The sequence below is a fragment of the Brienomyrus brachyistius genome, chromosome 4 (genome assembly GCF_023856365.1).
Source record: "Brienomyrus brachyistius isolate T26 chromosome 4, BBRACH_0.4, whole genome shotgun sequence".
In the NCBI taxonomy this organism is placed as follows: Eukaryota; Metazoa; Chordata; class Actinopteri; order Osteoglossiformes; family Mormyridae; genus Brienomyrus; species Brienomyrus brachyistius.
In genome coordinates this window covers 3,027,283-3,050,391 of record NC_064536.1, presented here as the reverse complement: position 1 = coordinate 3,050,391, position 23,109 = coordinate 3,027,283, and the positions used below count along the sequence as shown (strand labels likewise).

Sequence of the window (23,109 nt, the reverse complement as noted above, 5' to 3'; positions counted from 1 at the left end):
GTTATTTGCACCACAGACTAACTGAATTGCACCGAAACAGTCACAGTTCCTAATGCATTAATTTCTTTGTTCTGTGTTTTGCTGTTTTTTTTTACGTAGAGGTGACTTCATGAGATCAGCCGCTTGGACCCTTAATGCTATTATCTGCTCATTTATTAAACATTTCTACTTCTGCTATCTTCTAAAATCAGACGTGAAACCAATTTAACATATATATAGTACAACTTCCTGTCACCAAAACAACACCAGCTCAACCACAGCAATGACCAACAAGAGGAATTGCATTTGAATCTCCCCAGGACTCACTGCCCAGTACTTCGTAATCCAGAACACGTCACATTCCAGGCCAGCCTAGAGACTTTTCAGTGTTTAAAAATTCAAAAGCTCCTTCTAGGAAGTGTTTAATCTTCTCGAAAGTGCACTCCTGGCATCGTGTGACAGTTATGTTTGGTGGTTTTTTCGACGAGCTGTATACTGCAGCCCACTTCCTGTTAGCAACTTCCAGAGATCACAGCTTGTCAGAAAGGCAGCCCACAAGCAGTGGAGGCCCTTGGCCATAGGGGTTGGTTCTGCACGCAGGGACTGGAGGAGGAAGTGACTCGTGTGCAAGCGGACACGCGTACAACAGACGGCAAGAAGCGCCGGCACACCCCGCTGACGCAGACTCTCGCCAAACCTCCCCTCTCTCCCCTCCCCGGGGAGCAGGAACGGACCGGCAGACAGCAGCTGAGGCGTTCCGATGGCATCCAGCCACACGGTCATGCATCTGCAGAGGAAGCTGAAGAACCTGCAGCAGCAGCGTGGCGAGAAAGGTGAGTGCGACGGCGGCGCCGCCCGCTCCATCTTCACACGTCTGTGACTTCTGGCTGTCGCGTCGCAATATCTCCACCGCACGCCTTCCACAAGTGAACAAAAAAGCTGCTCTCAGCTCGCCTTAGCGCTCACTGAGCGCAACCCCCCTCCCTCCAGCGCACTCCTGCTCTCGAACTCTTCTTTTGCTGCTGTACGGCGTGTATTTGCAAAGCCATTAGGAGGTGTCCCTCAGAGAGACCGCCGGGTTGTGTCAGCCAATCGGCTTCCAGTCCGCTCCTTAAATGAAAGGGCACTTTGAACATTGGTATTTGTCAAGAAACGTGAGAAATGCAGAAGGGAAACCGACCTTTTTCTATGGTCTGGTTTCAGCTCACAGGGGCTCCTGTTCACTGTCAGGGCTGGACTGGGACTCAAGTTGGCCCTGGACTTATGGGGTCACCTACATGAAATTTTGCTGATTTTTTTAGGGGTAGGGAAGTCCCATGATAAATTTTACCGGCCTACGGGCCCATCAGCCCGCCGGGAAAACGACCGGTACGCCAGATGGTCAATCCCGCCCTGGCAGCTGCAGACAGAGGTTGCTGGATCCCCCGGGCTGGATGGGTGACCCCAGTGTGGGTCCTCGTTCCCTCTCCATCTGCACTCACAGCAAAGAGCTTTAGAGGGCAGGAAACACGAGGGACTGGCCGCCCCAGGGGACGTGCGATTGCGAGACCAAGACAGTAATCAGTTGGGGATGCAAGAAGAAGAAAATGAAGCCAGAATTCGTTTTTCATTGTGTTGCTCCTGATCTTGTATGTCAATTTGGTTCCTTTTAAGAATTTGCATGGTATGCATGTAATGGGGCTAATTATAGAAATGCATGCAGGGGGCAGTCTGGAGTCCAGGACCCTGGGCACTGTGGTACCTACTATGAGGAGCACGATGAGTGGGTCTCCCCTCACCCCCCCCAGAGATGCCCATCACTCCCACAGGGGTGTGCCACTGCTCCACCCTATGCCTGGTGTGCTGGTTCAGAGCCTGGATGGATTTGTGACAGATATGAGGACCCTGACCAAGCCAGAAAACGATCCCAAAGGTAGAAGTGAAACGAGACACATGCAAACAGCACACATACCTGTAACTTCGCTGCAGTAAACACACGTTGAGTTTTTCCAATGCTGATGATGCAGATTCAACATATGGTAGAGGGGAGGTCCAGTCCTCGGCCAGAGAGTCCATACTATCTGGAAGGGGCTCCAGCAAGCCCTTCTCGGAGCTCCTGTCGCTGGGAAGGAGTGTACCGGTGGTTTCCGTGCCGCCTTCGGCTCTCGCCCCCGATCCATGGAGGTCAGAAAGCACACAGGTCAGATATTATGATTTTTTTTCTCATCATCGTGCCTCTTTCCTTTCCTTAAATGGGGTTTTTCCTTTACTCAAAAACCGCAAGAGCACCACAAGTTTATCCCCAGCATTCCGATTTTCACGGCCAATGATCACTGCAGACGAGACGTAATATAACGTTTAGATGAAATTTTGATCTCACGTTTGACAAAAGCAGCATTTGACTGGATGCTTTCCTCTGCCTCTCACATGCAGAATTTCTCAATACGGCCCTCGTTTGGCTTTGTGCCCCCCTCTGCCGTCGCCCATCCCATGGGAGGCTACTATTTCCCGAGGGGCACAGCAGCCAACATAGAACTGTCTCCACAAAGGTAGGCGTCCCATTGGTCAACAAGCTAATCATGTGACAGATGAGCTTCTTAGCCCCGCCCACATAGCCAGATAGCTACTTCAGCACTAATGATCCAATGACTCTCTCTGGAAGGATGAATGGTTTTATCCTCAGCCCTCTGCTGATTTCTGGATTTGTCCTCCAGCATCTCTCACGTCTCAGTCTATCAGATTTGATCAACCTGTGGTTCTGCCATAATTAGCATTAGGGGGACCATTGAGAAGCTTGTGCGAAAGTTCTGTCATTTTAATAGTATCTCCCTGTACAAAACCAGAACAGACTGTTGCTAAGCACAGCAAACGGTCAGGCACGAGCTGATGATGGTCACAATAATAGTGCAGATGAGTGGTCTGTTTATTTTTATCTAAAGAAGATTTACAAATAGACTATGGTTTGATGGGCTCAGGAAATGCAGTTCAACAGTAGGCAGCACTGGTGCTACAAACGCAGAAACTTCTTATTTTCAGTTCTGGCTCAGCCTGGTATCCATGGAGATCTTCTCACAACAATCCCCGTAATACTTGTAATAGTAGCGGTGTTGGATTTCTCATGGAAAGTAGTAATATCTTTGTCTTCCTAACCCTGGATGTCCTGTTATTTCCAACTTAAGATGCCTCATAATTTTCTGCTTTTTTGTTTAATTTCCTGCCTGCCTCTTCCCACGAGAAGGAGGCTCGATTCCAGGTTCCCCTTCGGCCAATAAAACAACTATCACTCGATCAGCTTTGCCAACAGGCTGACATCATTGCTCCTGTAAGCCATGTTGGAGTAGATCTGAAGTCTTTTTCTTTATATTGTAAAGGCTACCCAACAGCGGTCATCAAATAGACTCTGGTCCCAGCACCCGCAGAGATGTCCTCTGTCCACTGCCCGGGTACCTTGGTGCATTTACCGACTCAGCCATGATGTCGCCGTCTCATCAATACCCCGCTTACCTTCCTCATGTCCCTATCCAGCCATTGTTTTACAGGTGAGTGTGGTTCATTAGCTGGGACAGTTCATTGCCCCTAGCTGAATGCTGATTGGCCTCCCCTCCTGTCACTCAGAGATTCAAAACATATCATTGGCTAATGATAAGGTCGGTCCCGCTATATAAATGATGGCCACTAGTTTAAAAAAATCCTATGATCACCCTTGGTGTGGAGGAGACCTTAGACAATGTGTCCTGGGGGGCACTGCCCCAAATTGCCTACTACGCCTGAATCATGCTGTGCACACGTGTCTTTGAAACAACAATGCTGCTAGTGAAATAATAAAGAAAACTGAATTCAGCCCCTCCACGACCTTGCTCAGAATAAACGCTTGGAAGATGGACAGATGGATGATGTCACTCCCTCGCAGCTATGGACGATTTAGCTTAAGTCAGGACTACGATCCATTGGTGTCCCAGCAGACATGGCCTATTCCTACGTTTACTGAAGACTGTCCATTGTTTACCCCTCACACAAACAGATTTGACACGTCCTGTCTTTCATACAAGAAGATGCCTCTTCAGACTTCTGAGCTGAGTGCATTTTCTCCTCTGCACTCGTTCCACCCCCTGCCTGCGGACCCCATCGCTGCCAGGCCGCCAACCCGCAGGGCTGGGCAGCATGACAGCGATGCCGGCAGAAGGTGGGGAGTCTGTTTTCTTTTCATTAACTGATTTAATTATATCTAACAGAACTGTACTCTTTCTGTGATTTGTTCTGTAGTGGCAAACTGCACTTTGCGTATCGATGCGGATGGTTGGGCTTGGGTTGGGTAGCAAACGCCATGTAGGTATTAGAGACCTCAAAGGTTTCGATGAAATTTATCCAGACAGTCTCTTAATGGCTGCACGGCTGACTTCCCACGTTCACACGGAGTTCATGTTGAGTGCCACCAGAGACGCATGTTCCTCGTTCACTGCAGGAGGATTAAGGAGACGATCGCAAACCATAAGGGTGTGGAGAGCAGGCTTGTCGCTGATACCGAGCTGGGGTTTCCCCAGAAGAAAGAGAGGAGGAGACAGAGGGTCGCATTGGGCAAAGCCCCCGGCCTAGAGGAGGACAAGCAGCACAAAGACATGATGGTGAGCTGGGCGTCACTGAAAGGCCTCTGTTCCATCAGGAGTGGCTGTGGTATGTGGTTTTGATCATTTTCATTCTGGATTTTCAGGACTTGAGCTCAAGGTCAAGGACGTCTCCACAAGAGACACAAAAGGGTAAGAGCATCATTTTAGTGGCTACACTTGAACATCCTTGATGATATTTTTGTCTGAACGTACAGCATATGGTCCTCTTATCTATCAACTGACCCTCTGGCCTACAGTTTTGGTGGAAAACTTGTGAGGCTCTTAAAGAGATTGCCTTCCATGTTTTTCTCAGGGAGAAGATTCCGTGGAACCATCACAACTGAACGCAAGAGCGTCTTCATTCCAGAAAAATCGCTTCATCCCATTAAGGATCATATGCATTCCCAAAATCCACCACGAGTAGAAGCAAAACTCTGGAATGGTTTCAGCAGAAAAGACAGTGAAACATGGTTAGTTTCATTTGCCTTCCATCAGTTTCAAATCCTCCATTAGGTATAGTTTCTCTATTTGCACACTCACTACGCTTTACTTAGGCACAATAAGCTATTGTTAGACATTACAAAGCTCCCTCTGCTCCTCAGCTTCTTTACAAAGCATCTTCACACTCAACTCGATGACTCGTTCACTTTCCTGGTCAATATTGGTTTTATTTCTTTGATGAGATTAAAAAAGCTTTTGTGTTCCTGTCCAGCTATTATTAGAGGTTCTTCCTGCTTGCACTGAACGTTTATTCCCCTCAAATGTATCTTTCACTATGTCAAAAAAACCAGCCTTGGTTGTAGAATTTGCTGAGAAAGGACATGCCGGATATTGACAGTAACAAGCAGAACCGTGTTTGTACTTTGTATGTTTTTATTAGCTCAGCCCAAGTGGATTCTGGGAGCTGCCAGAGAAGCCCAGAGCCACAGAATTCATTAAAGGCATTAGACCTCAGTCCGAGGTACCAGCAGAATAAGTATAGGGATGAACATAAGCAAATGAGCAGCTGTACCAGTCGATGCCAGGACCCTCCCAACAACCAGGAGGCGCCCATCCCCCCACATGGACAGGTGAAGGAAAGGGTACTTTTGCCACCCAGAGACGGGACCAGCCCCAGACAGGGTCATAGAGTGGTACGGTCCATTTCCATGCCCAACCTCCTTTTAATGCAGGTTCCTCTAGCCAAATACGAAGTATTTAAGGCTATGTACGAGACAGGAGTTAGTGTGAAGGAGGCACAGCAAAAGGAAGACCTTAATTCAAACAGAGCTCCATCTCAGGGTGGAGCAAAACATGACGTCAGAGCGCCAGGGTCTTTAGAACCGGCGTTTGACACAAGGACTTTGATCTGGTGCATCGCCGAAACCAAGCAGGCAGAAGGGATGCTTCAGCCGTCTGCCGAAAGAAGTGAGTGAGACAGATCTGAAAGTAAACAACACCGAACTACTCTTTAGAGGTTCTTCAGAAACAATTTAAATTAGCTAATTTGTATTTATTTACGTAGGTGAAAATTCAACTCAAGAAATACCCAAAACAACGATGGACAGAGCGGGAAACTCCGTGTCCCCAGCATACATTTCTGTGTGTGACAATAAAGAACTCTTCAGCATGGCTCAACACGAGGTGTGTGTCTATGCCTACGTCTCTCAATGTACACACCGTTTAAAAATGACCGTCCATTTGTTCCATTGTGAGGTAATTACCTCATCCTGACAGATGTTTACACATTGTAGATGTGTTGTTGCCACGTGATGCCATAACATTCTGAAGATTTATGAATGAAAATGGTCAGTAACGAATCTGTACGCTGGGACATTTCCAGTCACCAGGGGCGGCGACGATAAAGCCTTCACAAAACACGAAAAGACAACTGTCTGAAGAAGCAGATCTCTCTCTTCAATCTGTCGCCCAGAAGAGGAGATCCACTGCACCCTCTTCACCTCCACCCCAAAACAGCATCGTGGGTGCACCTCCCCTGGGTGGGAGTGAGCCAGAGAACCTTTATTCCACTCTGCTCGACCTGAAGCCTCAGCTCTATCCTGAGTATAACGGTATATGAAGATTTTCTAGTATGAGACCTCAATGATGTTATGGGGCTTTAGAATCCTCCCATCCATTAGATGATGCCATATTGTAAGTGGTGGACACCCCCCTATGCTTCTAAGTGGAATGATCCAAGCTTCAAAGACATTCATAGAGCAGTATGGTCCATGCATCTGAGGAGCAAATTCCCAAAGCTCACTCAGTCCACCGGACTGTTTTAGAAATTTGCTCTTCATTTGGCCTCCTATAACAAGTTTGTTATGTTTTTTTAAAAAAAATCAACATTATTTGATGATGTGGTTTTCCTTTTAAACCACAGAACTCTAACCGCCTTTTCATGGTGAAACTGCAGTAAAATTGTTATGTCAGATGTTCTCAGCATTAAAACCATGGAATTCTATCTTCTCCCCCAACAGAGGGTCATACGGACCCTGCATGTGATTTGGCCAAGTTTGAAGGTCAAAATCGAGGTGAGGTTCAGGATCTGGGCTCCACCGGCTTCTCAAGTGAAGAGTCCATGGAGATGTCCCCAGACCATGAGAAAAGGTGGAAACCTCAGTGGCAGGGCATTGAGGAGATCCTGGAGACCTACAGAGGCTACGCTGAAGGTGACATGACCTTCTGCATCCATTTTGCATTCTAACCTCATTGAGGCAAATGACAGTGAACATTTTAAGCCTGGCAGGGAACGTACTTAATTTATTTGCAACATTTAAAATCTCAGTATTCTTAAATGTGCGATATTCATAGTATTTGAAAGTATACAGGGGTGATTTTAATTCATTTCATTACTCATTTTGAAGAGAGAATATTTGAAGAAAAGATACTTGAAGAACAACTCAGGGTGTTGAAGGAGAAAAACAATGAATTGAGTTTAATTGCAAAAAAACTGAACACTCGAATACAGGTAATCGATAATAATTTTCTGGTTCTTCAGATATGAAATAAATTGCATTTGTACAGCCATTCAAGCGAAGGTGTTCAGGAAATATCTCCAAATACAGGCTAAGCCTCATAAGAACATCAGAAACTGACTCATCATCGCACTTTATGTACTTACATGTGCACAAAAACCGGGAGGTTACTGCAATAGACATCCCACTTCCTGTTTGCTCTGAGATCCAGGACCTCACGGGTGTCCGGTGCTAATGCCCGTCGTTGCCGTGCTTGTGCTCCCCAGAGTCTACAGGCCACCAAAGAGAGACTGGAGAAAGAGCAGAGGGAGCACGAGGCAGCCCTGGCCTCCCTAAGGAAATGTCTCAGCCTCGTCTAGCGATGGGGACCTGACCTCTAACAAACACAGCACTTCTCAGCTAAAACCTTCAATTCGACTCTTCAGTTCACTTCCTTTATTCTTCTACTTCCGATTTACAGGAATGTAAATTTATTTATACATGTTATTTCAGTGTTATTCCATAGTATAGATACGACGTAATTGGCAGACTAACATAGCAAGCGCAGAACTAGTCCTTTTATGACCTAAATATATACCCTCGCTGTACAATAGCCATCTACTGTCTACTGAAACGAATATGTACTTGATTATTGTATGATTTTTACACTATATAAAATGCACGAGTCCTCTGTAGCACACAGGTGATTTTTGTTACAGGCAATTTGTTCTCTAATGCGGCAAAAATTGGTTTGATTAAAGAAGGCATGAGAGAGTTACCGAAATGAGAGGGAGTGGGAGAAAGTAGCCCAGCTGTAGAACATATGACGACTGAAAATAATTTTCGCTGATTAAATAAACTATGAGCTCATTTTGAAATTGAATATTGTCATTTGGGTGGATTCTGCACTGTGGTTGGAGGACTTATGCCATTAGTGCTGTAAAGGACTAATAGGCATTTTGAGCTTTTATCTGGCCAAGTAGATATGAAGGGAAGGTGTGTCACCAGCAGGAAAGACAAATGTGAATTGGGACTTTGACTTTCCCTGCCAGCCCCAGGATGGGCTCCCCCTTTGGGTCTGGTTAGGGTTAGGGCTTCCTCTGCTGCCCCCTGGAGGATGGGCTCCCCCTCTGAGTCTGGCTCCTCCCAAGGTTTCTTCCTTCTAGGGAGTTTTTCCTTGCCACCATTGCATCTAGCTTGCTCACTGGGGGCTTTGAGACAATGTAATGTTGTGAGAACGAGCTATACAAAATAAATTGAAGAAAGGAAAAAAAAATATATAAAAAAATCAACCCACATGCATGCTTCAGATCCACAGAAGGAGTCATCTAAGTGAGAAGTCTGGCTAAGAACAGACCTCTCCAATGTGAGGGATGCAGATTCGAGGCCTTTTAATATCGAGCTAACTCCTGAGCTTTCTTATTTCCATCCATCCATCCATCCATCCATCCACTTTTCTTCTAACCACTTATCCCATTCAGGGCCAAGACTTTTAGGATTTGGAAGGGCCAGGGTCTGAAGATGTAACATGAAGCACAAGCTTACTGCCAAACACTGGGCCATTCTCCTCAGTCTTAACTTGGAATGCACAGGCCGAAAGAGAGGTTTCTCATAGCACTACAGAGCTACTGGCCTCCTTACGCAGTCTCATTCATGCCAAGCCTCATAGGTGTAACACCTGCGTGGCAGCAGCTGAGTAGAGCAAATCCGGCATTCACAAGAGCTATGCAAATGGGGTCCTGATTAATATGCAAGGAAGGGCACTGCCGGCTCATGGGAAATGACAAAGGAATTACAAAGGGACAAATTATCCTTTATTTCTGTGGAATGTAAAAGCACACTGATGATTACAACTAAAGCTGCCAGCATCACATACTGATTAACAAAGACAAACCGGATTACTGACCTGCTCAGTAGTTCCCTTCATTCGAATTGTAAAACATAAGCTTTACAGACAAATACATACATATAGGAGACACTGTAAGCATGTATGTTCATCTGAAGATTGTTTGAATGCGGCTAGTTCACTTCAACTAGCATGTTTAAACATTTCAATGGACCTTTGGATGTGTTTAATTGACCTAATTCTCCAAGTCTTCACAAATGTAACAATTGTAAATTGAGACGTGTAAACCAAAACACTCGTTTTTAACGCTGAACGATTGTTTAAAACGACTGCTTGACGAGGTTCAGAAGTATTATCACAGAAAGCATACAGCTTTGCCGTGGATTCAATAAAACAGGCATTTATGGCTTAACCATAAAAAAAAGCAATGATTGGCATTATTCACTGCCAACGGTGGCAGGCTGGTGCTCCTGTGGCACAGTGGTCCATACATGTTAACTTAGTAGTGAATACTTCATGATACACAGAAAATAAATAGATAAGGTTTGTAACTTGTATCTTCTTGGTGCTTTGACTGGCATTCGGTTCTACCTAATCTGGAACCATCGGTTCTATCAACAGCTAAAGGAAAACATTTTCCCTGCCATAATGCAAACACACTGTAACAGGAAAAATCTTGCAGCAAAAATGTCTTGCAGATAGTCACAGAGCCCCCCCCTCCCCCAACCCAAACAAAGCAAGGAAAAAAAAATGAGCAGAATCATCCAATGAAGGGGTCGGGAAACGAGGTCACGACTATAGTTGTTTTTTTTTTATATCAATTTAGAAAATTGAAGGAACAAAACTAATTATCAGTGTGGGATTGTGGGAGATGGATTGACATGAAGATGGCTGATGGGATGGCGGGGGGGCGGGGTAGTGTCTGCCCACCACCCTGCATGTTAGGGCCCCATGTCCAGCTGGATCTTGTGCTCGAAGATGGCGATGAGAAGCATAATGCTGAAACCCAGCAGGATGCCGGCGTTCTGCAGCAGGAAGTAGCCGCAGTGGCTGAAGCCGTGGTCCCCGGTGTTGTTGTGAAGCATCTCCGGCATCTGAGGGGAAGACGCATCAAAAAGGTACATAGGCGGCTTCCTCAAGAAGGGGGCAGCTTCAAGTATTACAGCAACTTCAGGCTTCAAACAAATACCAACCACGTTGAATGGAGGCATGAAATTAGCTTCTTGTCCATAAAAAAAAAACAAGAAAACCGTTCAGGGTTTCCACTTGCTTGACGACGCGCTTAAGTGCCTGATAACACACTTTCCACATGCAAGGGAGTCGACAGGCTCAGCAAAAGGAGGATTAAAATACAACCACTTAATCTGTGGCATCTGCTGTACATCTAAAATACACCGTTTCTAACTAATTGGTTTAGTGCTTTAATGCTCTTTGTTAATTTCAACCTGGGATGGACACTCCAACTGCTTTGTAAGCCAAGTGAGATTTACAATGACCAAAGACGCCAATGTCTGCACACGGCCACTAGATGGCAGATTTTACCAGTGGCTCAGGACGATTAGGTTCCTGAGGCAGGAGAGTGCTTTTTCAAGAACCAGGAACTTCCCATGTTACCACTGCAGGAATCGGGCCCAGTTGTAGTTCCTTCCCACACCAGAGTAGGTACTTCTCCTTCAACCAAGAACTACTGGGAGAGGCTTATAGTGATCAACTTGAAACCTGATAAACTGGTTAACTACAAACACCGGCGCAAACTGGGAAGTAGGATAGAATTATTTTTGTATCTCAATTACACTACATGCATTAATAAATAGCTTTTTGCTTGCATCTCATTTCTGCATTAGGCAATGTGATCAATAACTGACACACTTCTAATATCGCCGGTGCATTTGGCAGAATAAACATCGTCTTTTATTCTGTGGAAAATGAAAGATCGATCTGCTGGCCAGATTTAATAATTAATTATAAACACATCATGGGTCATGTAAATAAAATATATATAAAAAACCCATTTTGATCGCAAATGATCGCCCTGTATAACTAACAAGACAACCTGTTCATCCTCTTATTTTGGGGTGGCAGCGCAGTTTAGTGCGAAATTACGCATGGATTTTAACCTACAAGCTTTCTGCATCTCCCAGCCTCATTTATGTTGTGTTGTGGGAAAGCATGGTATACACATGGTGTAGGGTCCCAGTGAACCTAGTAGTGAATCTAGGAAGCAGAAAGAAGATCGCAGAGGACAGCCTGGACACAACGACTGTAAATTACAGGGCGTGCGAGCTCCTGCATACAATATTTAGGTAAGGCCAGTCACAGATCTTGGAGGACATTAGTGAAAACCATTAAAAATAAAACACTACTAATAAATTACATATTATACGGTCCCACCAAGGTCTGAACTTCACATCACTGACATACATACGGAGCAATACAAATTAAATTTCTCTTTATATAGTGCCATTCACAACGGAGTCGCTTCAAGGCGCCCAAGAGTGCATGGCAATCCATTATTGTGTGTGTACATTTATGTACTTTAAATTAGCCTTGGGAACAGGGTAGCAATTACATACGTTGTCCCTGAGAGAGGCAGAGACTTCAGCCGCTCGGGGGGGGGGGTCTAACCCTATTGAACATATGGGGTAGGGGTGCTGTGGAAATTAATAGCTATGGTTCCGTAAGAAGTGGCAAAAATAAAACCAGGACGAGGACTGTGAGCAGAGAGCTCGGGAGGCAAGAGAGAAAATATTTGGATACATATTTATCTGAAGTCATGATCCAGGTGAAGATGGATGTAAAGTCGAGCCTTTGGGGGAGACACAGCCCTCCACTGACACTTCAGCGTTACAGCTTCAATTATGGGCTTTGCTTCATCTTATCAATTCCCTCATGCTATAACAAGTGAAACAGATGCAGCAGCATCATGCGATTTGGCTTTGGAGGTGCCTGCGTTGCCATGGCAAATAAGCAGCGGGCCCGTGCCAGCGAACTGCCTTCGTTAATGACGTCCAGCTGGCCCCGATTTGACTGATTAAGCCGGCTATCTCAAATAGAGCCAGCTGGACTGACGGGAGGAGTTTGAAGAAGGTAGGTGAAGCTCGCTAGTGGTGCAGAGTGTGTGGCTGATGGACTTCTCAGTTTCATCATGAGCGAGTCCGGATTTTAGCAGCTCTTTAGTTCCTGGTTTTGAAATTATCTGGGCTTTGTTTTGTGATGAGCGATCAGGCCCTGCTACCTGTATCTAATGGCATTTAGCTGAACAGCTCAGTCTTGAAACGCTTCATACTGTACGTGCCATCTCTTGGCTGGCCAATTTCCTGAAATCCATCCTCGTTTTTTTGCACAAGCACGTTCAAACTCTGTTCTGCCCTGTGAGCACATGAAGCAGTCACTGATTTGCACACAAACTGTTTGACATTGATATAACCTGAGCTGAAAACAAAAAGGGGGAGGGGCGGGGGGGGGGGGGGGGGAAACAGCAGTGTAAACCTCACACATGTTTGTCCAACAGCAGCACCTGTTAATGACAACCACAGGCTCTCATTCTGTCTCATCTGCTGGTGTCTGTGAGCAGGGCAATGGTTCCTGGAGGGTTGGCTTCAGCTCTGCTGGCAGGCTAATTATATTCTGCTGCCGGGTCCTGCTGCTGACAAGCCACACAGCCAGGCGGAGGTAACGCAGCCGCTCTGGGACTAAATAAAGACTTGCCAATATGTTGTGTTGCTACCAGGTACTTAACGCGCTAGCGAAACGCAGCAGGACGACCAGTTTCCACTGGGTTGATGTCTTGATAACAAATGATGGTATATGATAAATTATACAATCAGTGCATATCGGACCTGCCAGCATGAGAAATGAGAGTGGGCAGTCACTGTCAGATTATCTCGTCTCCCAGGTTCGTCCACGGCCTGCATACCCTCCAGTGACACCACGTTTTAGTCTGATGTAGGGCCCTTTGAAAACAGTGGCCTCTTGTCAAGCAGGAAATGACAGAGCAAAACTAACAAATGCAGTCCATCATGGAAGACGCAAGCCCTGACTGAGTGAGATGAGCCATACCTGATAGCTCCTTTCATACAACAATATTCTGTTTTAAAATGCATTTTGCACCTTGTTTACTCGTTTGCCCTGTGTATCGCCCCTGCACTTTGTCCGTCTATTATGTGCACGTTCATCTTTGCAACACGTTCTTGACGTATATCCAGAATTTCCTGCTAAGACCAATAAAATCAAATCTTAAAAAGTATTGCGCTTTATATAACGGCTCATTATCCAGATGGCGTCAGGTGGTGTGCTGGTAAATGCCAGCGAGTTACTAAGTTAATGTGCCGGGAGTCGACGTACCATGTCCACCAGAGCGACGTACATGAAGAGGCCGGCGGTCAGGGCGAATATCCACATGGAGACGTTCTCTGCGTATTGGCCAATGAGGATGCCAGTGATCATGCCCAGGTAGGCCATCATGGCAGACAGCACGTTGTACAGGATGGCTTGCTTCACTGTCATGCCTGCCTTCAGCAGCACAGCGAAGTCACCTACAAAGGAAAGGGGGGTGGGGGGTACAAGAAGGCTCAACTGTTTTGGGCACAGTGTTGCTAGGGGCTTGTCTACAGGGCCGGTCTGGGCTTGGAAGCTGACAACAGAAGTGGCGAGTGGAAAGGAGGGTCCAGGGACACATGGCATCAATAAACTCAGGAATAATTTTCATTAAATGTTGTTCTAACTTAGATACATTTTTTTCCCCAAGATAAAAAACTGAAAAGTCAAGACCTAAACCCACTGGGTGGGAGAATTCAGCAAAATGTCTCTTACACAGACACTCCAAGCAAACAAACGTCCATCCTGTTTGACACGTCACATCACAAGGTAATTACACCGTCAAGTGGGACGTTTGGTGTGGGCTGCACCTATCGGGGGGCAGGATATTCCCATAACATTTTCAATGTAGTATCTAATCATGCTACCAGCAAAGCCCCCCAACACTCCTTTAATGGGTTTACTCAGTTTTCCTGGTTTGAAACCACAAATTAGCCAATTAATTGATCAATTGATCAATGAGTTCACTGCACAACAATTTAAATCATTGATATAAGAGTTAAACACTTCAAATAAATTATACAGCCATTAGAAGCATGAATGGGCTCCCTTAGCCATTTAAAACCCAACATAAAATACAGGGAAAGGATTTATGTCTCCGGTTTGGAAGGGAATGCTGCAACGTCAGGGACGCCATCACAGGAGGCAAATCGGCAAATCACCACCAGGGGCTTACAGACGGGTTAGAGAGAGAGACACTAAGGATATTCTCCTTCCAACAATGCTCAGATCTCCAGGGCATCATGGTATCAATCACCAATCAGATCAAGAATCCTGAACATCTACACCGGTCACACACACAAAGGTGGCTTATGATATTCCCATCTCATTATGTATTGTATGGGCAAAAGGTTTAGGAACTAGGCTCTTGGACACAGATAGGGTAATGTGATATGCCTAATTACCACTAGTGAGTCTGCGCTTACTATTAAAATGCGTCCTGGGGTGATTTCTTAGGTCTACACTGATTGTCTCTTACTTCACACCCTGAAAATATGAAAGAGACCACGTGTCTCCTGAATGGTTGGTCCTACATCATATTTTTTGTAGAAGCTGCTGAAAGAGGTGACTGGACAACCAGGCCAACGCATCTGGCAAAGTTTCCTCTACGTTTTTTTTTTTATTTTATCAATTAAGGGCTTTAGGCACAAGCCATGCTTAACAGATGGCGCCCATCTTCAACTGAATACGGCGGCATACGCTAATTAGTTTCGGGTTTTCTCCAGTAGCTCATAAAAGGACGCAGTGCCAGTTTGAACGCGCACTTACAGTAACTGCCATTTTCACTCACAGCGAGCACCCATTCGGCATCCCCAGCGGCATTCTTCCGCATCCCGTTTTTGAAATACGGGAAATCGCTCATCTTCTGCCCCTTTAACTATTGCATAGTACTACATTAAACTGAACATTTCACTAATCTGCTAGGAGCTAATATCTAAGAATCGTGTTGATTTTCCAATGCCTGTCGTTAATCTACATCGCACGCCTAAAACCGTCAAATCATTTTCTGATTCTATCAGAAACTGAGTAACTATATCAAATGTATCATCTTCTAGGGAATTCACAATGACTTGCGGAAAACCTCCCAATTTCAGAGGAACACCGGTAGCCTGCGACTCAATGGCTTTCCTGTATTTCCACATCATTCCAGTCCAGTGACAATATGTCTTTGTTCGAACCCTGAGGTGCTTCTCCCAAGACCCGGCCACAATCGTTTCTGTGTGCATTTGTACTTTCCCCAACAAAATCTGATCCAACAAAATCCAGCAAGGTGTATCCTTTGGTGCCAAACCAACAGGGACAGTGACAGAAACGTGAGCATTTTAATTCCCAAGTTTGGAAAAGCACCAGTCTGGAGGAATATGTGGCCGTGATCATTTTCACCAAGCCCCCCCAGGTAGTCTCAGGTGTGCTTAACTCCTAAATGTATGGACTAAACCACTGCCTGAAGGCGGGACTCTTACCCAACTCATGTGGAAGCTCATGACAGAACACAGCCACTGAGGTACTCAGGCCGCTGGACAGACTTTCAGTGAACGCTGCGCCTGTAGGGAGGAGACAGCATCTTAAATGCTCCATGTCACTATGAAAAAAAAGCAACCACCAGCCACTATTTGTAGGTCTCCATCGCTGGTGGCATGATAGCTGCTCATGTCATGTGATACATTTGAGCATGTGAGACTCCTCAGCCGACCTCTGAAATGAAGCAGGTAATTCTGCGATTAAACTGAACCACAGTACGGTTAGAGAAAGCCAGGTATGACTATAAAAGTCAAATGAACTCTGGTGTATTTTTTAGCCTTGACCAAAGCCTAAATAGAGCTAAACCTACTCGGTCGGTCATAAGGTCACTTCCGTTGCGAAAATCAGATGAGACTACTTCCCGGTTCCTCACGTGTACCAGCAAACTCGAGAGAGAGAGAGAGAGAGAGAGAGAGAAAGAGAGGAAGAGAAATGGAACTCATACCGATGGCCAGGCCATCACTGAAGTTGTGCAGTCCATCACCCATGATGACCATCCAGGCCAGTGTTGCCACTCCCGCCTCCTGAAAATGCTGCTGGGAGTATGGGTGCGAGTGGCTGTGGGGGTGGTGGTTCTGCGAATGGTGGTGGTGCAGAATGTGGTGGTAGTCGTGGTGATGGTGGTGCAGGTCATCCGGCTGGCCCACTGTATCGTGGAAGTGCGAGTGGCACTTGTTCTCGCAGTCCTCTGAGTTGTATGCGTCATACCCCTCCGGGACTGCAGGGGGCGCCAGCATCACCTGCTCTTCTTCTGCCACACCTTGCTTGGATGGGTCTGACATGAAGTTAGGCCTCTCTGATAAGCCCCCTGCCCCATTCATCTCCACATCTGCAGAAGACAACCATAAGATGTACAGAAATATGTCAAATATTGTAAGAACAACTGGCAACAGAAGAAAGATGTGGTAGTCAAGTGGAGAAGCAGACTTGTTGGGAAAAAGAAAAAACTTCACAACTGTAACATGAACTTCTAAAGCTTATCACAGCGAATTAAGACTGCCTACAGGGTGATGAAGAAAGAAACAGGAGATTAAACTGAATATGCGCGGCCTGCAGGACTCAATAAAGCACCGAGTCGTGTAGCTAAATTAGCGATAGCATTACGGGTAACAGAGACAGATAGAAGCCAGAGGAGATGCCGTTCCCTGACCTTCGGCTGGCTTTAAGCCATCGGTATCCTCCGCGGCTGGCAGCTTATTTTCTGTAGTGTCTTCATTACGGTCCCACTTCTTCTGGCTCTGCAAGGACAGTGAGAAGAGAAAAATAATAAATGTTTCAAAGCAGAGATGATGAAATAGCTCCGACGGCACGCTAGCAGAGGCCCGCCTCTGTGGGTCAGGCCGGCTATGGCGAGGATTTACAAGCGAGACGCGTGGGCTGAGCGGCTTCCCGGGGAGGACTCACCTTGAGCTTCTTCTCTTTATACATCTTGCCGAGCGTGAGGAAGTGTTCGATGAGGAACATGAGGTAGACGCCAGCAAGGGCGGTGAGCCCCTTCCACACTGGGTCCAGGACGCTAGTGTGCTCATCATGGTCTTTGACCCCATGGTCGGTGTGGTGATGACCTTTCTGGGACTGAGGGAGGGAAAATTGATTCCAAACATTATATGCATTTAGCAAATGCTTTTACCCAAAGAACTTCTGAGACAGCAGGTCAGCCAGTCCTTGGAGCAACTGGGGATAAAGGACCTTGGTCAAGGGTCCTATAATGAAACCACTCTGCCCGCACATCCCCCCCCCGATAAACGTGCATGACGCCCCCTCCAAAAAGCTGCAAAACGAGGCTAGCAACTGGCACAAGTGATGATTAAAAATGCAGTTATGTTACAGTCATGAGAATATGTCTAGTAATGCTATCGCTTTCCACATAGTATATATTTCATTTAAAAATGAAATCCAAACTAAAACTGGAAGAATGTCGTGATTGGAGCCAATTTTGATACCAATGAATGATTTTTAGGTTAAATTTTGCTTTTTATCCATAGCTGTGTCTGTGTGGCGGGACGAAAGCTCTTCAATTCAAGGGTGTCGTCATGTGATTTGGTTAATCCTCTGGGGTCAAGGGGTCGGGAACACACTCTCACTGACTGGGGCATGGTCAGACATTTAATTCAATATCATAAACTTAATTCATGGCAAATACATACTTTGTAAATATGTAAGATTTATGTGAAGTATAGACATTGCAAAATGCAGTTTGGAACACTTGCAGAAACATTATAAAAGTACATAGTAAGCAATGGTGGCAGTTCGTTTTGATCCCAGATATCTGATCACCAAAGTCTTGGCTACATGAAGATGACTAAATGGTGTAGTTGCAACATTCAGTTGGATAAATAAGAAAAACCTAACTCATGTAACTATTTCTGACGACCTTTCATTGAATATGTAGCAACTTTCATGTGTATGAGCCCATTCACACCTGGCCACACCCCTCCCCCCTTTTATGGCGCTGATGGGGATGTATCTGGATCGTGTTTCACTGTTGCATCGTTCATCAAATTACCATGCAAATGCGATTTGAATACGCGGAATGCGAACAGCGATCTTCAGGTGAGGGCGGCGCTACACGCCCCCGATGCAGGTATAACAAAGAAAGGTGACATGGTTTACTTTTTTGCCGATTTAACCTAAATTTTAAAAACTTCAATACTTCCGACAATTGACGTTTTGAAAAGAAGACAGATTACAGATTTAGTCGCGTTTTTCTCCCCATGTTTCTACAATAAGATTTCAGCGAGTTACGAACTGAAATACGCGGCATCGCCGATGACTCCAGAAGGTTAAACCCCCCCCTTGCTCACGGGCTGGGCTGCGAACTCACGTGCGGGATGAGGTGCAGAAAGGCGTCCCCACTGAGCGTGCCCACGGCCAATGCCACCAGGAAGCTCAGGAGGAACTTGAAGAAGATGCGGTTCATCAGCGGTATCAACACCACCCCCAGGAGAGACAGCAGGCTGATGATGGTTATGGATATAAATCCTCCTAACCACTCTGAGAAATGACAGGGGGACGCTCAGTAGGTGCAGCAGGGAGGTGGGTAGGGTGGGTCACAGAAACAGGACAAGGGGTAGTTCTTCAAACCTGTGTGGATTGAAGTTGTTTTCGGGCCGGCATTGGTATGTTCGTGGTGAGAACGGTGACAATGTTTATGGTCGTGATCTGGAACAGAAAACACAATTTTCACTTTTTATTATATCTGAAAGAGACCTTTACTAATCCACCAAGGCATAAATTTCAGTGTCCAGTAGGATTACACAGATTATTCTCAGTGCAAAAGTCCCTTCAAAAATATCAAACAGACAATGAGGAGGTGTGCAGGTACAGTGCAGGTGGTGGAAATTAGGTGCAAACATGCTTGAAACATAATGTGTCAATTTAGGTCTTCTGTGAACTGTAATTAACCTTGCTTACGTCACTAGTAAAAACAATAAAAATACGCTGGCTAATGAACATAAAGAGACGCCCTTACCTGAACAGTGATGATCCCCCTGGTGCCGGATGCAGATCTTCGAGTCAATCTGATTAAGCAGGGCTGGACACAAGTAGCCGAAGTCAGTGACCGAGAGGACCATTTCTGATGTCATTCCATGGGCCGTCAGGAGCCTGGTGGCATTTAAACACTGAAAAACAGGAGGCAGAACAAGCAGACATGAGAAGAGAGACACGATAAGTGTTTGACTTTATATTTAAATGCGGTTGTGCAGGATTGTCAGCTGCTAGAGAATTTTGGACTTGCGCAAGATGCATGCATAGTTGTATACTGCAGAACAATATGCTACAACTGACCTCAACTTTGGGATGCTCATGATTGTGGTCATCATCGTGATGCTGGTCGTGGTCATGGCTGTGGTCGTGGTCATGGCTGTGGTCGTGGTCATGGTCATGGCTGTGGTCGTGGTCATGGCTGTGGTCGTGGTCATGGCTGTGGTCGTGGTCCTGTGGATTGGGATCCTGCTCATGCTCTTCCTGATCAGATTCCTGAAGATCAGGCACCTCTTGATGTGTTGGTACAGCCAGAGACTGCTCTCCTGTGACCAGAAGGTTGCTGATTTGCGGCCCACTGCTAGCCGGGCCTGGCGAGGTAGGGTTGGCCTCCCCATCAGCAGGGGGACCATCACGGGGCCGCTCGGTATCAGCGTTTCTCCGAGCCCGCACCTCCTGCGACTTGAGCAGGATGTTGGTGGTGTACACCGGCGTGGTACTGAGCTCCTGCGGGCCCTTCTTAACGTAGAGGTTGTGACGTGTATCTGAGCTCTCCGTTTTCTTCCCTAGTGCCGCTTCGTCCCTTGGGTCTTTGGAGGATTTGGCCACCCGCTTCCCCCCAGCAGAGCCCTGGCGGTGGGGCACCTCATCGAGGTCCGAGTGCTGGGGTGGAGGATGAGTGTGATGCCCATGATGGTGATGCTGTTCTCTCCCACCTTCCTCATAGCCCAGCCCGCTGTGTTCCCGGTGGCGCACGTTCAACTGTCGGACATGGGCAAGGCCAACACTCTTCAACAGCCGCTTGAGGCCGTCCAGGGAGATGGTGCCGTTCTCGCCGTACCTCCTGAATAGCTGCTCCAGTTGTCGTCGCTGCATTTGCTCGGCCACTTGCGTGTTTACGGCCGAGAGGAGCGGACCTTGGGGTCCAGCCTGTCCCGTGGAGCAGTTGGGAGCCACATCACTGAGGCCTCCCAGCCAGCATAACAGAAAGACCCCCCAAAGGACCTCGGTGTTTATCTGTCTCATCAGTGCCATGGTCTGTAGGAACAGGACGGCACATCAGAATAGATCTGTAATCTCAGTATGCTTATTACTCTGAAATACACCACAGACACGGATGCCCCCTAACAGGGACACGAACACTTAGACCGCAGCCTTGGTCAGCAGCCAAACACGTGCACTTAAAAGATTAATAAAAGAAACACTGCAACTAACCATATCTTGTCAACAGCAGCGGCACTGGGCGATTAAATATTTTTTCTGAAATCGCATCTAAGCGTTGGCGTGAATGCTGGAGCAGACACCTGCTAAACGACCCGTCACGTTTCTGAAAGACTGGCTGGACGCAGCCTGACGCTCTCCATAAAAGGTACCATTGTGGAAGTACAGCCAGGCCTGAAAGGGTGAGGCACACTCGGCGGTTTGTTCCAGAGGAGACCTTGATTAACCGAAGTAATCCTCTCTCAGATGCTGTTACCTAATTAAACAGAGTGTATAAGGGAACCTTCTAATAAAGGCTTTTCTCACATCCAAACCAGACATACTACACCCATCAGTGTCTGGCAGAAAAAAAAAAAAAAAAAAACAGGTTTGTCCAGATAGAGGTTAAAGTACTGCAGGTTCATCAAAAATACCACCCTGTAGAAGAAATACACACTATAATATTTTTTCACAGAACATATATTCACCTCACTTTTTTTGAACACGAGGTTCAAAAAATATCACACCTAGGTGTGTCGTGTGACCGGCCTCCAATAACTACACCAATAACTCTCCAGCTCACAGCTGAAAATTAAAGAAACTTCTCTCACATCATGCAAGGTTGTTATTGCTTTGGGTGACCGCCTTCAATGACATTTTCACTAATACCCCGCCTGGACAGACATGCTGGGACTGAACACACTGATAACCGAATTTGCAAAGTAACAAACGTAACACGGTGCCAAACACATTTCTTCGTCGTTCCTGCTTCCGTTTTACCTGACACTGTTGATTTAGCACCTGCAATCGATCCATATGTATGCCAATAAGCTAAAACAACAACAAATAGCTGTTTTGGAAACCAGACGTCCTGGACAGATCCGACGTCCACAGCCAGAAACCCAGACACCATAAACTGCATATATTAATGGCCACACTGGTTTTTAAAGCGATTAAACTGAAAGCTGCAAATGTGTAGGGGGAACTCAGACATGGGGCATCGCTTATCCCACGGTTATATCAAGGAAGCCTCCCGGCTTGCAGAGCATGTTTAACCTACATATAAACACGGTGAACCGAGCAGACAGCCCCTCCGAGTGCGCCCAGGTACCCCAAACGCCTCTCCCCGCCCTGATCGGGACCCCGCCAGATTAGCATCACGCTGCATATTAGCATTCCATTCACCCATTAACTTAAATTCGCCATGCTGACCCTGATAACCAAAGTATGCCAATAAGGAGGGGAAAACCCCTCCGCATCCATATGCGGCGGCCGCCAGCATTTAGCTCGACTCGGCTGGAGCGACTCGTGGTGCTTAGCATTAGCATGCTAAAGTGCGAAACAGACGCACTGGTCCGCGAGCGGCCCGCGTGCTTAATAAGACACCGGCGGCTAGTCGTGAGCCATAGCCGGTATGTGGGCTGCACTCCGTAGGCCTGGACAGGGGCCTCGCCCGCGCGTAATACCGTCCGACTGCATGCTATTAACGGGAAAACCGGAGCCGGCAGCCGCCTTCCGCTGTTTATAAGCCGTGTACACACGGCAGGCTGTGGAGACGGAGCGCAACCGGCGATTTTTTTAGTTGTGCACCCCGCACTCGCGGCAGTGCCGTGTGCAGACGCGCGCGAAGCTCCGGAAGCGCGCGGAAAGCATCAGAGCCGGGCGGGCTGCGACGGCGACGGGAGCGGCGCTGTTCGGCCGGCTAGCCGGGCCGCGTTATAATCCGGGATAAATAAAATACAAAAAACAGCGCCGCGGTCATTACTTACGATACAAGTTCGCTGTATAACCAGTAGCCGCGTTCAGTGGGTCGCACAGCGGGGGCTGACGGCTGCCTTGGCGGATCTACTCGGAGGAAGCAGCGCGCCGGGAGGGGAGGAGGAGCGCGGCCGTGTGACGATGCGGTGGATCCGCGAACAATAGAAGAGCAGCTCGACCGAGCCCGTTTCGTTTATTTATTTGTTGTTATTAATTATTATTATTATTGACTCCGCTTAAGTTGGCTAAACTGCAGGTTTGAAGGCGCTGAACCGCAGCCTCCTTGCATTAACGCACACGGAAGGCCGGCCCTGGCGCTGAATGCGAGGGCGCTTCCATCAGGTGGCGGTGTGCGCGTCTTCAGTCCTGCAGACCCCGTCTCCGGAGTTTCCCCCCTGACCTCGACTAAAATGCAGCTGAAAATCACATAACCGAGCAAAACTGCTTATATTTTAACGCACGTTTTATATTGTAATGCTGTACT

The 23,109-nt window shown here is 46.8% G+C and overlaps 2 protein-coding genes across 6 annotated transcripts; one reads left to right on the top strand and one right to left on the bottom strand.

Moving 5' to 3' along the window:
* Positions 1-377: 377 nt before the first annotated feature.
* LOC125740567 (uncharacterized) lies at positions 378-8,381 on the top strand. Of its 2 annotated transcripts, XM_049011846.1 has the most exons (15): positions 380-812; positions 1,682-1,891; positions 1,986-2,158; positions 2,392-2,507; positions 3,330-3,497; positions 3,980-4,141; positions 4,421-4,580; positions 4,667-4,712; positions 4,876-5,032; positions 5,443-5,969; positions 6,067-6,185; positions 6,385-6,613; positions 7,022-7,213; positions 7,409-7,512; positions 7,786-8,381. In XM_049011846.1, the coding sequence occupies exons 1-15, from the start codon at positions 740-742 to the stop codon at positions 7,876-7,878; spliced, it is 2,529 nt and encodes an 842-aa protein (XP_048867803.1). In that variant the 5' UTR covers positions 380-739; the 3' UTR covers positions 7,879-8,381. The 2 variants fall into 2 exon arrangements, with proteins under 2 accessions (XP_048867805.1, XP_048867803.1); XM_049011848.1 differs by lacking the exon at positions 7,409-7,512 and having other exon boundaries at positions 378-812.
* A 909-nt stretch (positions 8,382-9,290) lies between these two features.
* On the bottom strand, positions 9,291-23,099 carry slc39a6 (solute carrier family 39 member 6). 4 transcript variants are annotated; one of them, XM_049011851.1, is made up of 12 exons: positions 21,648-23,099; positions 20,883-21,144; positions 19,752-20,705; positions 19,435-19,585; positions 19,047-19,124; positions 18,787-18,956; positions 17,367-17,537; positions 17,113-17,200; positions 16,408-16,791; positions 15,905-15,985; positions 13,689-13,879; positions 9,291-10,438 (listed from the first exon to the last, which is right to left on the bottom strand). In XM_049011851.1, the coding sequence occupies exons 2-12, from the start codon at positions 20,883-20,885 to the stop codon at positions 10,286-10,288; spliced, it is 2,424 nt and encodes an 807-aa protein (XP_048867808.1). In that variant the 5' UTR covers positions 20,886-21,144; positions 21,648-23,099; the 3' UTR covers positions 9,291-10,285. The 4 variants fall into 4 exon arrangements, with proteins under 4 accessions (XP_048867808.1, XP_048867807.1, XP_048867806.1 ...); XM_049011850.1 differs by having other exon boundaries at positions 20,883-23,099; XM_049011849.1 differs by lacking the exon at positions 20,883-21,144.
* Positions 23,100-23,109: the final 10 nt, after the last annotated feature.

What these genes read in the sequence shown, in the direction of transcription:
- LOC125740567 (XM_049011846.1), top strand. Translation starts at nt 740, where the DNA reads ATGGCATCCAGCCACACGGTCATGCATCTGCAGAGGAAGCTGAAGAAC. An exon ending in GGAGGTCAGAAAGCACACAG is followed by an intron (nt 2,159 to 2,391) that starts GTCAGATATTAT and finishes TCTCACATGCAG; the next exon opens with AATTTCTCAATACGGCCCTC. An exon ending in GCTCTATCCTGAGTATAACG is followed by an intron (nt 6,614 to 7,021) that starts GTATATGAAGAT and finishes CTCCCCCAACAG; the next exon opens with AGGGTCATACGGACCCTGCA.
- slc39a6 (XM_049011849.1), bottom strand. Translation starts at nt 21,683, where the DNA reads ATGGATCGATTGCAGGTGCTAAATCAACAGTGTCAG. An exon ending in TGGCTTAAAGCCAGCCGAAG is followed by an intron (nt 16,792 to 17,112) that starts GTCAGGGAACGG and finishes TGTCTTCTGCAG; the next exon opens with ATGTGGAGATGAATGGGGCA. An exon ending in CAGTGATGGCCTGGCCATCG is followed by an intron (nt 15,986 to 16,407) that starts GTATGAGTTCCA and finishes TCCTCCCTACAG; the next exon opens with GCGCAGCGTTCACTGAAAGT.